We start from the raw sequence: 11,761 nt of genomic DNA on the forward strand, positions 1-11,761 counted from the left end.
GACCAGTTAGTCTTACTCTCTGTTTCCTGTATTTTAGCCAGTTTACAATCCACAACAGTAGCGTAGCCATGGGTGGGCTTTGGTGGGCCATGGCTCATCCACTTAGAGCTCAGGCTCATGCAATCAATCCTGCCCAACACCAGAGGAAGAGGCCTGCAGGATGGCAGCCAAAGAGGGAGAAGGCCACCATAGGACCCCCATCCCATGGCAGCCAAAGAAGAAGACGGCTGCATGAATGCCATGAATCCTGAAGAAGACTCTTTGCTTCTGTGTGTGAGTGGGACATAACATAAGAACATGCCATACTGGATCAGACCAAGGGTCCATCAAGCCCAGCATCCTGTTTCCAACAGAGGCCAAACCAGGCCATAAGAACCTGGTAAGTACCCAAAAACTAAGAAGATCCCATGCTACTGATGCTAGCAAGAGCAGTGGTTATTTTCTAAGTCAATTTGATTAAAGCAGGTAATGGACTTTTCCTCCAAGAACTTATCCAAACTTTTTAAAAACCCAGCTACACTAACTGCACTAACCACATCCTCTGGCAACAAATTCCAGAGCTTTATTGTGCGTTGAGTGAAAAAGAACTTTCTCCGAGCCTGTGTGTATGTATGCATGAGTGGGAGCCTGTGTGTGTATATATGTGTATTTGGGGGAAGCCTGTGTTTGTGTGTTTGGAGGGCACCTGAGTGCATAAATGTGTGTGCATATGAATGTGTGTGTGTGTGTGTGTGTGTGTGTGTGTATGAGCCTGCCTTGATGTGTCTGCGAGCATGAGACACAGGGCTTCATAGACAGAGCATATTGTCTTTGCATAATACATGTTCCACCGTTCAGGGCGCCACCTGGTAACCACAGATAGACTCGACAGTGTGACTGACCAACCAACACAAGCCTTTAATACAGGGCTACCCAAGCCTGTCCTGGGACCCCACAGCCAGTCAGGTTTTCAGGATATCCATAATGAATATGCATAAGATAAATTTGCATACCATGGAGACTTAGTACAGCCTGATTACGATTTTCCAACAAGGACTCTCAGAGTGATTTAACGAGAGCTGGCTGCCTGGGTCCTGCCAGACACTTTGGAAGGCCTGATCAGGCTAGCCCTATAGCTAGACTTGAGGCTTCAGGAATGGGTAGGAGTGAGAGAGGCTCGGCTCACCACCCTGTCCACCTCACCCTGAATTTCCAGTGTCTCACTCTCCCCCAGAGTTGGGATCTCTACCAGTAGAAGCCATGCAGGTGGATTGCTTCAAGCTGTCAGCAGAAGAAAAGCAGAGGTGCCATAACCTCAACCTGTGTTTGTACTGTGCTGCATCTGGGCATTTCACAAGTCGCTGCCCAAATAAGGTGGGAAACTCAAGGACCTAGGCCTGGTGGGAAAGGCTACCATTGGAGATCATGAACTACTAGTGGTCAAGCTAGCCTTGGAAGAATGGTGACACCTGCTAGAAGAAGCCAAGCACCCAGTAACTATCTCTGCAGAACACAAAAACCTAGAACATCTAGCACAAGCACAGATGTTGAATCCCCAGCAAGCCTGTTGGTTGTTTTATTTTTAATTGGTTTGACTTTGAGTTGCAGTACTGTCCTGCTGAGAAGAACCAAAGATCCAATGCCCTCCCATGTTCCTTTGATACTGAGGGCTCTCTGGAATTTCCTTGGCATATCAGCGACCCTGTGAAGATTGTAGTTGCTGTTACATTTGCGGTTCCTTCTGGGAAGACTGTGGTGCCCCAGCATCTATTACAATGGGCTCATGACTCCTATTTGGCACGGCACCCATGTATCACCCGAACCTTGGAATTAATTGCCCGGCACTTCTGGTGGCCTCAGATGAAGAATGACGTGAAGTGTTACGTAGAATCTTGCCCCACATGTGCCATGAATAAGAGTGTGCAAACACAACTTTGGGGGTTGTTACAGCTGCTGCCAGCCCCCAAGGATACCTGGACCCATTTGGCCATTTACTTTCCCCTCTCTGGCAGCAACAGTTCCATATGGGTGGTAGTGGATAGATTTTCTAAGATGGCTCATTTCTTGCCCCTTCTGGGCCTCCCATCTTCACCTGAACTGGTTAAACTCTTTGTCCAACATATCTTCCGTCTACATAGGCTCCCCCTTCACCTCCTCTCAGACTGGGGAGTTCAGTTCACAGCCTGCTATTGGAAAGATTTGTGCAGGAAGTTTGAAATTATGTTGGATTTCACCTCAGCTTACCACACCCAGAGTAATGGACAAACCGTGTGGGTAAATCAGAATCTCAAGACTTTTCTATGAGCCTGTGTAAACCAATAGTAGGATAACTGGGCCTCCTACCTCCGGATCTTGACCTCTTGCTTGGACCTGACCATTATTGCCTGCTGCCTGGACCTTTGCCTAAAACTGACCACTCCTGCTAGCTGCCTGCCCCTGTCCCCAGTGTGCCTTTGGACTTTTAGTTATCTTCACCAGCCTAGGGAATATGTCCTGCTGGCCACCAGAACCCATAGGCTCAACCTGCGGGACAGGCAGTTGTCCTGCTACAAGGCGTGTTTGCCAGCTGCCAGAGTAGGCCTCATGGGTTCACCCTCTAAACAGTCCTCTGTTTATTGAGCAACAGACTGCCTGGTTTCCATTAGTGGGGGACAGAATTTAGGAAGACAGGCATCCAAAACAGTTTCATCTGCTGAGGTATAAGGGATAGAGGGGACTTGGGCTTGATGTTCCTTGGTGACAGACTTGAGGTGATACCATACCATGTTGGTATGGGGGATGTCCTCTATTCCTATGTCTCTGTACAGTGCTGCATACATCTGGTATGTGCTGCACATATCATGATAATAATAATAATATAAGAACTCCTTTCTCATACAGTTGTGTAATAATCTCAAAAAGCACAAGAAAAGTGTATGAGGAGTGGAGTCCTGAGAGGTGAAAAGGGGTAAAATATAATCTTTGTTTACTTCCATTTTTGTGGCTGTTGTTGTTAAACATTTGACACTCATTCACTCATTAGCGGGACGTTGCTGAGGACTTTTTTTTTTTTTGGGGGGTGGGGGGGTTTCAGGGGAAAACAATGTTAGGCCCCTTACCTTGCATTGTGTTACTGCTGATTCTTGTGAATGATACCAATAAAAAATGTTAAACCTTGAAACACTGGCTCAAGTTTTAAATTTTATATGGATGGGTGAGAAAGAGTTTTGGCTTTATGAGTGGAGATGGAAGATGATTAGCTGGCAGCGGGCTGAGTGTGAGTTTGACCTGATATGCAGAGAGAGAAGACCAAGAACACTAGCCAGTCAGTACCAATAAAGTTATGGAAAAGTGACAATGTGACAAGAAAGGTGGGATATTAAGTTAAATAAATAATTAAAGGAAGAATACAATACAAGCTGTTGTTAACAGACGGAAAAAGCATCACTATCTCCACACTGATCGGAGGAGAGCTCTGGCAGCCAACCATGATAGCTGTGACACTCTTACGGAATGGGAGATTCTGCCAAGAGCTTGTACTATAAAGCAGTTATGCATTTTACAGATGTTGCTGCTTTATAATTAATTGGAGGCACCTAAGTTTTACCATGAGTAGCTAGGAAAAGTTCCTTAGTGTAGCCAACTACCATGCCACAAAAAGTGTTAACACTGGAGTAGGATAAGAGGCTGATTTGCTGAATGCTCTCTGGTGCTTTATAACAGATCTCAGTACTAGAAGTTAGTGTGATGCCTCCTTCCATCATCTCTCATTCTCCTCACACACACACAACAAAGGGCCTTTTGAATGTCATACCTTTTCAATTTTCTTGCACCAAACTAGAATCACATGGAGACAATAGAAACTTATTTTTCTCTTTTGATCTCTCTCTCTGTCTTTCAGATGTTTGAAGTGATGGAAGATCTTGATTCTATGCCTCTACAATTCCTACTTCAGGTCCTTCCCTATCTCCCCTCCCAACCCTCGCCCCCTTTATATGATTACTCTAGGAAAAAATGCCTTATCAAGACGCCAGGCTTAAGGTTTAATGAGATGCTTGAAAAGTAAAGAAAACTGCAGAATATATGTAATATTATGTAAACGTATAGATGTGCATTGCTAAATTAACTTTCTTGGGTTTGGTTTATCCCATAGATTCTATACTCTTTTTACATTTTCAATGTGCATATTATGATCCTTTTCCACAGCTGTAAAATATTCAAGGAGGCATATTCAGGGCCATCCAGGGGAGGGAGCAATTTGGGGTGTCTGGCTTGGACCAACATGGCAGCCCCTTCTCCAATATTCCGTTTCAGTATTCCAGGCCCCACAACCTCCTAAAGTCAGTCCTGGGTATATTAGGGTAAAAGCTGACCTTATAAATTAAAGCAGTCAAATCTCTGAGTCAGGTCAACCTCAACGAGCAGCTTAGGAATGGGCATGAAGAGATTGCGATGGACATTATTCAGTCTTTAAGGTAAGGCCCAAAATGTATTTAAAACTGCTAACTTCCTTTCTCTCTGCACCATCAATACTGACTAATCCCCCTTATCTCCTGTGCCTGGTTTAAACTGTAATCCAAATAGCAATTTAACCCCTTAAATCCTGGTCAAAATAGTGTGATTGCTGTGTTAGTCTATTTGAATACACAGAAATACAGGTTCACAAGCAAAATTAAAAAAAAAAACCAAACACTTTTTTATTGAACAATACATTTCTTGACTTGCTTCTGGGGGTTAACACTCTCCTTCTCAGATTTAACCCATGTAAATTTGAAACTGAAAATATATAAACTGCACTAAATGAGATTGTTTTTCAGACAAGCAGGGTTGGGTTTAATGACCTCATAAAAATGTAGGAAATACAATTTAAAGAAGAAAGTTTTTTTTTTAAATGTGGCTATAATTGGGACATTTCCATAGGCTGTAGGTGAATGCCAATGAGTGCTAACTGTGCTCACTTGCCATTCAGTTTTTCTTGCTATGGTAGAAAGCAACCAGCCTGAGTCTGGATATTGCAAAGGTTGCTCTGCCTGGAAAACTAGAAAAGTAAATTGTGCTACTTTAACGCTCTCGCCCCATCACTCCATCCTCCTCTTCTCCCCTTCCCCATCAGCCACCCCATGCAGCCATTGAATACCTTCTACTGAACTCCCCAGCCTCCACCGTTTGTAAGAGTCCTCCACGCAAAGCAGGGAACAAATCTCTCCATCTTTGGCATCCATGAGAATAGAGTAGAAACTGAAGAACCAAAATGCTCCATTGGATGGAAAATAACTCTTATTAGTGTTTTGCGACCTTTCAATAACAAAGTATAATAAGCGAACAGCAGGGATGAGGTAGTAAGAGGACAAAGAAATGAGAAAATAGCAGGAAATTAGTGAGAACACAAATCAAAATAAATCCAACAGAGATGGAGAGAAAGAGTGCCTGATGGAAAAGGGATATTTTGGGAAACTTATATTCACAAGTGTATATGGCTAAACTTATTTACCAAACAGAAGTAAATAGCATTTTGTAGGTAAAAAAAAAAAATGTACAAGGATAGCAAACTATGGCCTAGAATCATCAAAATGCTATAACATTTGCTTGGATAATGCCTGCAAATGATGAGAGAGAGAGACTATTGTGGCACACATAGTAGTCAACTATTTATACCACTATAGGAGGGCCAGCAGGTAACTCGAGGTGAGGTTTTGGTGGTGGTGTAGGGTTTTGGGGCCAGTTTTACATGCAGAGTGAGACGTACGAACAGCACAGTACACCTCAGTGAAGATCTGACATCATTTGGAGTGAGGAGAGTCACACAAAGATGAGATATTTACAGTGTTCTCTCACCCTAGCTTGATGGACTATCAAGCTAGGGTGAGAGAACATTGAAGAAACCTCATCTTAGTCCGACTTTCCTCACTCCAAATGATGTCAGATCTTCACTGAGGTGTACTGTGCTGTTCGTACGTCTCACTCTGCATGTAAAACTGGCCCCAAAACCCTACACCACCACCAAAACCTCACCTTGAGTTACCAGCTGGCCCTCCTATAGTGGTATAAATAGTTGACTACTATGGGTGCCAGAACAGAGGTTCTCTCTCCCTCTCTACCTACTCCATGCCTTCCCTCTCCCCTCTCTCCTTTGCCCAAAAATGCCCGAAACACAATTTGCAATATTTATCACAAATTGCATTACAGCCATTTCAGGTATATCACACAGCTTAACTCCTGCAAAAAAGGTGTAGTTATTTCCACTGTTAAAAGCATGCAATAGTGTGCATTATGCTATCACACAGTGCAATAATGCCCCTCATTTTCATTAATCCTCCCCAATCCCACCCCTTTGAATACACTTTCCAAATCTGCATTAACGCCACACACTGTGATAAATACTGCAAGCATTATGGTGTTATCATGGGTGTTAATGCCATAACATACTTTGATGAATGACCCTGTATGCCCTGCACAGCTCCTGCTGGTGAGACTAGGGAAGGAGTTAAACTGCAGAAAGCAAAGGAAGCAATAAGAAAGACATTCTAAAACTAACTCCCCCCCCCCCCCCCAGTAAATTAATGTTCTTAATGCCACAAGGAAATCCTACAAGCCTACAACGGAAAGCTGTAAGTCACAACTGTGATTGCTAGTTTTTGTACTCAAAAGTTAAAAAATAATGCACCAAAAGACAGCTTTGATCAATGATACATACATAGTAATAATGGACAAAAGGAAATAGTAATTTTCTATTTTTATTTAAAACTAAATTTTAAACAACTGATTTCCTGAAAGAAAAAAGAAATCCAGCCAACTCTGTGCACCTATATTGGGTCTATTAGGATTGCATGAAGTTTAAAAATATATAAAAAGCATGCATGTCTGTGTATACACCAGGGGTTCTTTGAACTGGACTATCGTGAGGACTGAGGCTGTTGGCACAGGCTTGGCTCATTACACTCAGAACAATGCAGTGGTGACTAGGAGCCATCCTTTCAGAACACCACACTTCAGGCTAGTTTCAGAAATAGCTCTCCCCCAATTCAATCAGTTCACCCCTCCTTCCAAATTAATAAAAAACACATGATCCACGTGTGTCCAACCAAGACTAAGTTTGGACAGTTTAGGAAATCTAGCTTGGGACTACAGAAGATAATTTATTTGTCCTCTAAGAAAAGAAAAACATGAAGAAGAAAACGCCACCACACTTTCCAGATTATGCCACGAGTGGAAAAGTTATTTAAAGAAAGCAGCCTCTAAGTAAAAAAGCTACTAAACCTGGCAAATAAATCTGGTTCAAAGCAAAGGTTGTTTGGCTATTTTTCGTTCAACATTTTTAATTGCAATGTATTTGATGCTAGCTTAATGATTGCTTTTGTAAATTATATATATATATTTTTTTTAATCAGTAAAGCTTATTTAAAGAAACGTATTCAGCAGAGAAAATAAGTAGCTGTGTGATAAAACAGGTAAGATAATAAAGTCCATTCATTACAGTTCACCCCCAAGATTTGCGAAATTCCCTTTTGGGTGGTGGTGTGTATATAGAGGACACAGCACTGAGCACAACCCTTTTTCTTCAGTGAGACTGGTGTGGATCAATCATGAAAAGACCTGAGCAAACGACATTCACACATTCAGGCACTCTCCCTGTGAACGGGTCCAGCGCGCCCAGCAGCTCCTCTCTCTCGGCTGTAGGACTATGAGCAGGTGAGTGATCTGCTTTCCCTGCTGAGACATGTGGAAGGAAGACGTACTGAGGAAATGCATGTGCAGGTTTTCTAGCTGCTCTTTCCAGCTTCCTTCCTGATGCAGGCTTGCGAGCGCTGGAGCTGTCCGTTCAGCACCACAATCCGCCCCGTCCTTCCCTCTTCAAACGGAGACGCAGCCTTAATTGTAAGAGAAGCGGGACTTGAGCTGTAATTGCTTTGTCCTGAGGGGACACACGGTAATTGTCTTGAAGACCATTTCTCTAATTAAAACTGAGCTGGATCACTTTGCAAACTTTTTCCGCACCGAACATGATGGAATAGTAAAACTTGGAGCGGGGAACTGCTGTGCAGCGGGAAGAAATTAGCTGATTACGATTAATGAATATTTATTACAAATCTGCTTTCGGTGGTTTAATTATTCAGTGGATGCAGCGAATGGCGAATACAGTACAGTAGCAAAATCTTTTTCAACTGTATTTTGTGTACAAAGTCAAAATGAAAATGCAAGACTGGAAAACTGATTGTATTTGGGGGAAACAGTGTTGACATTTTGAATCTTCTTGCTAGTTGATGTATATGAAAGAAAAACAAGTCAAAGGAATCTAATCCATGTCTCCTTTTTCCCCTCCCAGATTAAAACATGCCACAACTGCTTGGAAGCTTTGATGCAATGAATGTTGTAGTGAGCTGGGGGCTTCGGCGATCATCCCTGCAACTCCAGGGCTCTGCAAGGTGCCGTCCAACTTGTGGAAAGCAATGAATTCCTCGCTCGCTCCATCCGGTCACGACTGGACCTTCCTGACATTGTTGAAAAGGGAGAACCTGTCCGCGCGAGCCATGGAGAATGGAAGCCAAGAACTGAATGTGGATGAACTGGAAAAAATGCTGTTTTTGTTTGTGAAGGAGCCTGTCACCATCAGCCTCACTGCCATGTACGTGATCTCCTTTGTCGTGGGTTTTGTGGGCAACATAATGTCTATTAAGGTGCTTACCAGGAAACGGAGCAGTCAGATGTCCGGTTTAAGTGCCACCAGGAGTCCGCTAATAAACCTGGCCGTCTGTGACCTCCTGGTTGTGTGTGTCTGTATGCCCATCGCGGTGGGAAACCTGATCTACAAAGCTTGGGTGTACGGGGACTTTCTCTGCAGGGCAGTGCCCTTCATCCAGGCTGTCTCCGTCTCTGCAAGTGTGCTAAGTCTCACAGTGATCAGTGTCAACAGATATTACAACGTCCACAACCCTCTGAATGCCAGGTCCTTTTTCACCCAAAAGAAGATACTCTGCACCATAGTAATCGTCTGGGTTCTGTCTTCAAGCATATGCATGCCTCTTATATTTATGAATAAAAGAGATGAGATAGGAATATTTGAAGGTTTGCCTCTGGTGTTCCCAATCTGTAGGGAAATATGGCCTCAAATAAGGTTCAAGCAAGCATACAATTTTCTGCTCTTTTGTGCTCTGTACTGCCTACCAGTTCTATTCAACTTGGTCATTTGCTTTTTGACTGTGCGCAAACTCTGGTGGGACACCTCTAATTTTAAAGACTGTGACTCCAGCAATCAATCGATGCCAGCATCCAGACTGAAAATGCGAAAGAAGGTTGCAAAAATGGTGATAGCCTTGCTTTCCCTATTTGCGGTTTCCTGGCTGCCCGTCTACATATTGGACATCTGGATAGACTTCAACATCCAGTCCTCCCCAGATGTTGCCCCCTCTCCTTGGGTTCTGCAGCTGAGACCTTTTGCTCAGTGGCTTGGCCTCACCAACTCCAGTCTCAATCCCATTTGCTACTGCTTCGTGGGAGATCTTTATAGATCAGCCAAAGAAATCAAGAGCAAATATCACAGAAGGATGATTTCCCTATTGGATTTTTCTTTCTCCGAGGGGCCGCCGCCACGTCAGATGCCAGAAATACTTTCAGCTCGGACTTCAGCGCGTTCCACCCCAGGGAAAGCGCACAGCTGCTCTCTAGCAAGGTCTGACCGATGCCAGGACTTCGCATCCTCTCTAAATTTATAGGAAACAGATGTCGGATTCAGCCATTGCCAGTGAGAAAACTGAGTTGCATTTGATGTTGTCTCCCCGTAAACCTTTAAGGCACATGCCATTCGTTTTTGTCTTCCGCTGCCTGTGGGTCTGTCTCCAACACCTTCAGGACGGAAAGGTCACGGGAGCTTTCCAATATCCTCCCTTCAGAAACACTACCAGTCAGCAGGATGCTTATATGCTAAAACCGTTCAGTTTGTATATATAGGTAAGGTGAATACCAGATCCAGGAACACGATACATCATGTCAAGCGTTTCCTACTGGAAAACAAAAGATCTTTAAATGCAACATTTATTTTAGTCACTAACACAATTACACCTCTCCCTATTAGGATCCTGCCAGTCCGAGAGATTAAATTACTTTTTGACAGTTTCCTGTGCGATTTCATCTACAGGGCAGTAATGAAATGTCTTTAAAATACTATAAATCCCATTGTTGCGACAGTCTATCAGATTACATTCCAACGAATATGCTAACAGCACCTATGCTCTGCAGGAATGTCATTTTAAGCACTGACTGCTCCTATCTCAACAGTCTAAACAGCTGAAAGTTTGTACTGTAGCTTAGTCGTTTATTAATGAAGGGGGATGACTTTAGTTCCATAATATTAATGGTTGGACTTTCATCCCTCCTCTGATGTACTCCACATGATTTAGAGAGAGTTTAGATGTTCTGTAGGCAGTGTCTAATAAACTGAGTTAATCTTGATTTATTTTTCAAAAGGCAGGTGATGTATCCAAACACTTATTATAGTTACTTTTATGGGGAGAGAATACATTGCCTATAGTTTAACTCTGTTCTCACTATCCAGGTTTACGTAATTATTCCTAGCTTTCCACAGGAAGGCCACTGCCCCACCTCATGCCACCCCCCTTAAGGTCCCCCCTCCTCCAAAACACAACTTCCACCAGACAATTAAATTCTCCAGGCAATAAGGAAACCAGCAGACATCTTTGAATATCAAATCCTAATATTCATTAATCAGTGATGTAGTGAAGGGGGCAGTGGAGATGAAAGTCCCAGGGCATCAGGCTGTAAGGGAGGGGGGGGGGGGGCGGGGACAGACGGACCTCTTTTTATATTTTTGTAGCCACCTGCACGTAAAAGGTGAGAAGAGGGTGTTATTTGAAATATCTGCTGTTTCTGTGATCTTAAGCATTTTCTACAAGGAGGATGGTGGTGGTGGTGGTGGTTGGTGGGAAGTCAACACAAGTGTATTGGCCGTTGAGTGCCGAAGCCCCTTGCCACACCCCTGTCATCAATGCTACTGGCTTCCCTGACAGGAGTTTAAACCTCCTTCCTTCTCATCTCAGGTCAGCTATGCTTTGCCATACGTTTAACCAAATTCTGTGGCATGGTCCATACTACTATAGGATCTATCTCATACGCTTTACAGGACGTAACACCGGCCATCTACGGTCTGGTAATGAATGAATTACCAGAATCACGTCTTGTATGCTTATTTAAATTATTAGTTTGCAGAGGCAGTGTTAGGTACTTAAAAAAAAAAAGACTAGGGCCCATCCATTCTTTCCCGCCTCCCCCTTCCGCCGGACACAGGCTCTACTGCGATCCTGCTGGTAAGCACCAACCACACTGGAAGAACCAGGGGGGTTGCACTGTACTGGCTGATTCTTACCTCATCACTGATGTGCTGACAGGGGCACTTGATGAGGCACTTCTTTTTTTTTTTTTCACAATAGTTTTTAGCCCTCCATCACCCCTCTCCATTTAACAAAAAATACATTTTGCAGAGAACACAAGATAGCATAGAAAATTACATACTAACCAAGGGATTACTGGCAGAAGCTGAAACCTTTCACTGCATCAGTGTATATGAATTATCTAAAAATATTGTACGTGACCTTTTGAAACCACGCAGGTCCCTTGTTCAGATGTCACATCAGAGAATTTTATTCATATCTAAAGAAGGGACATCTGTGGTCTCAATAGTTTATGTATAACATTTTTAGATAATACTTACATTGATACAATAAAAGCCACCATAGCCTGCTAGGAAACCAGTTTGTTCCAGGAGCCATACAACCAGTAGATCGGAGGATTA

The 11,761-nt window shown here is 43.3% G+C and overlaps 1 protein-coding gene across 1 annotated transcript; it reads left to right on the forward strand.

The window, feature by feature from the left end:
• Positions 1 to 8,405: 8,405 nt before the first annotated feature.
• LOC115076098 (galanin receptor type 1-like) lies at positions 8,406 to 9,668 on the forward strand. The gene has a single exon (XM_029577214.1). It carries the CDS (start codon positions 8,406 to 8,408, stop codon positions 9,666 to 9,668), a length of 1,263 nt encoding a protein of 420 aa, XP_029433074.1.
• Positions 9,669 to 11,761: the final 2,093 nt, after the last annotated feature.

The sequence above is a fragment of the Rhinatrema bivittatum genome, chromosome 14 (genome assembly GCF_901001135.1).
Source record: "Rhinatrema bivittatum chromosome 14, aRhiBiv1.1, whole genome shotgun sequence".
Classification (NCBI taxonomy): Eukaryota; Metazoa; Chordata; class Amphibia; order Gymnophiona; family Rhinatrematidae; genus Rhinatrema; species Rhinatrema bivittatum.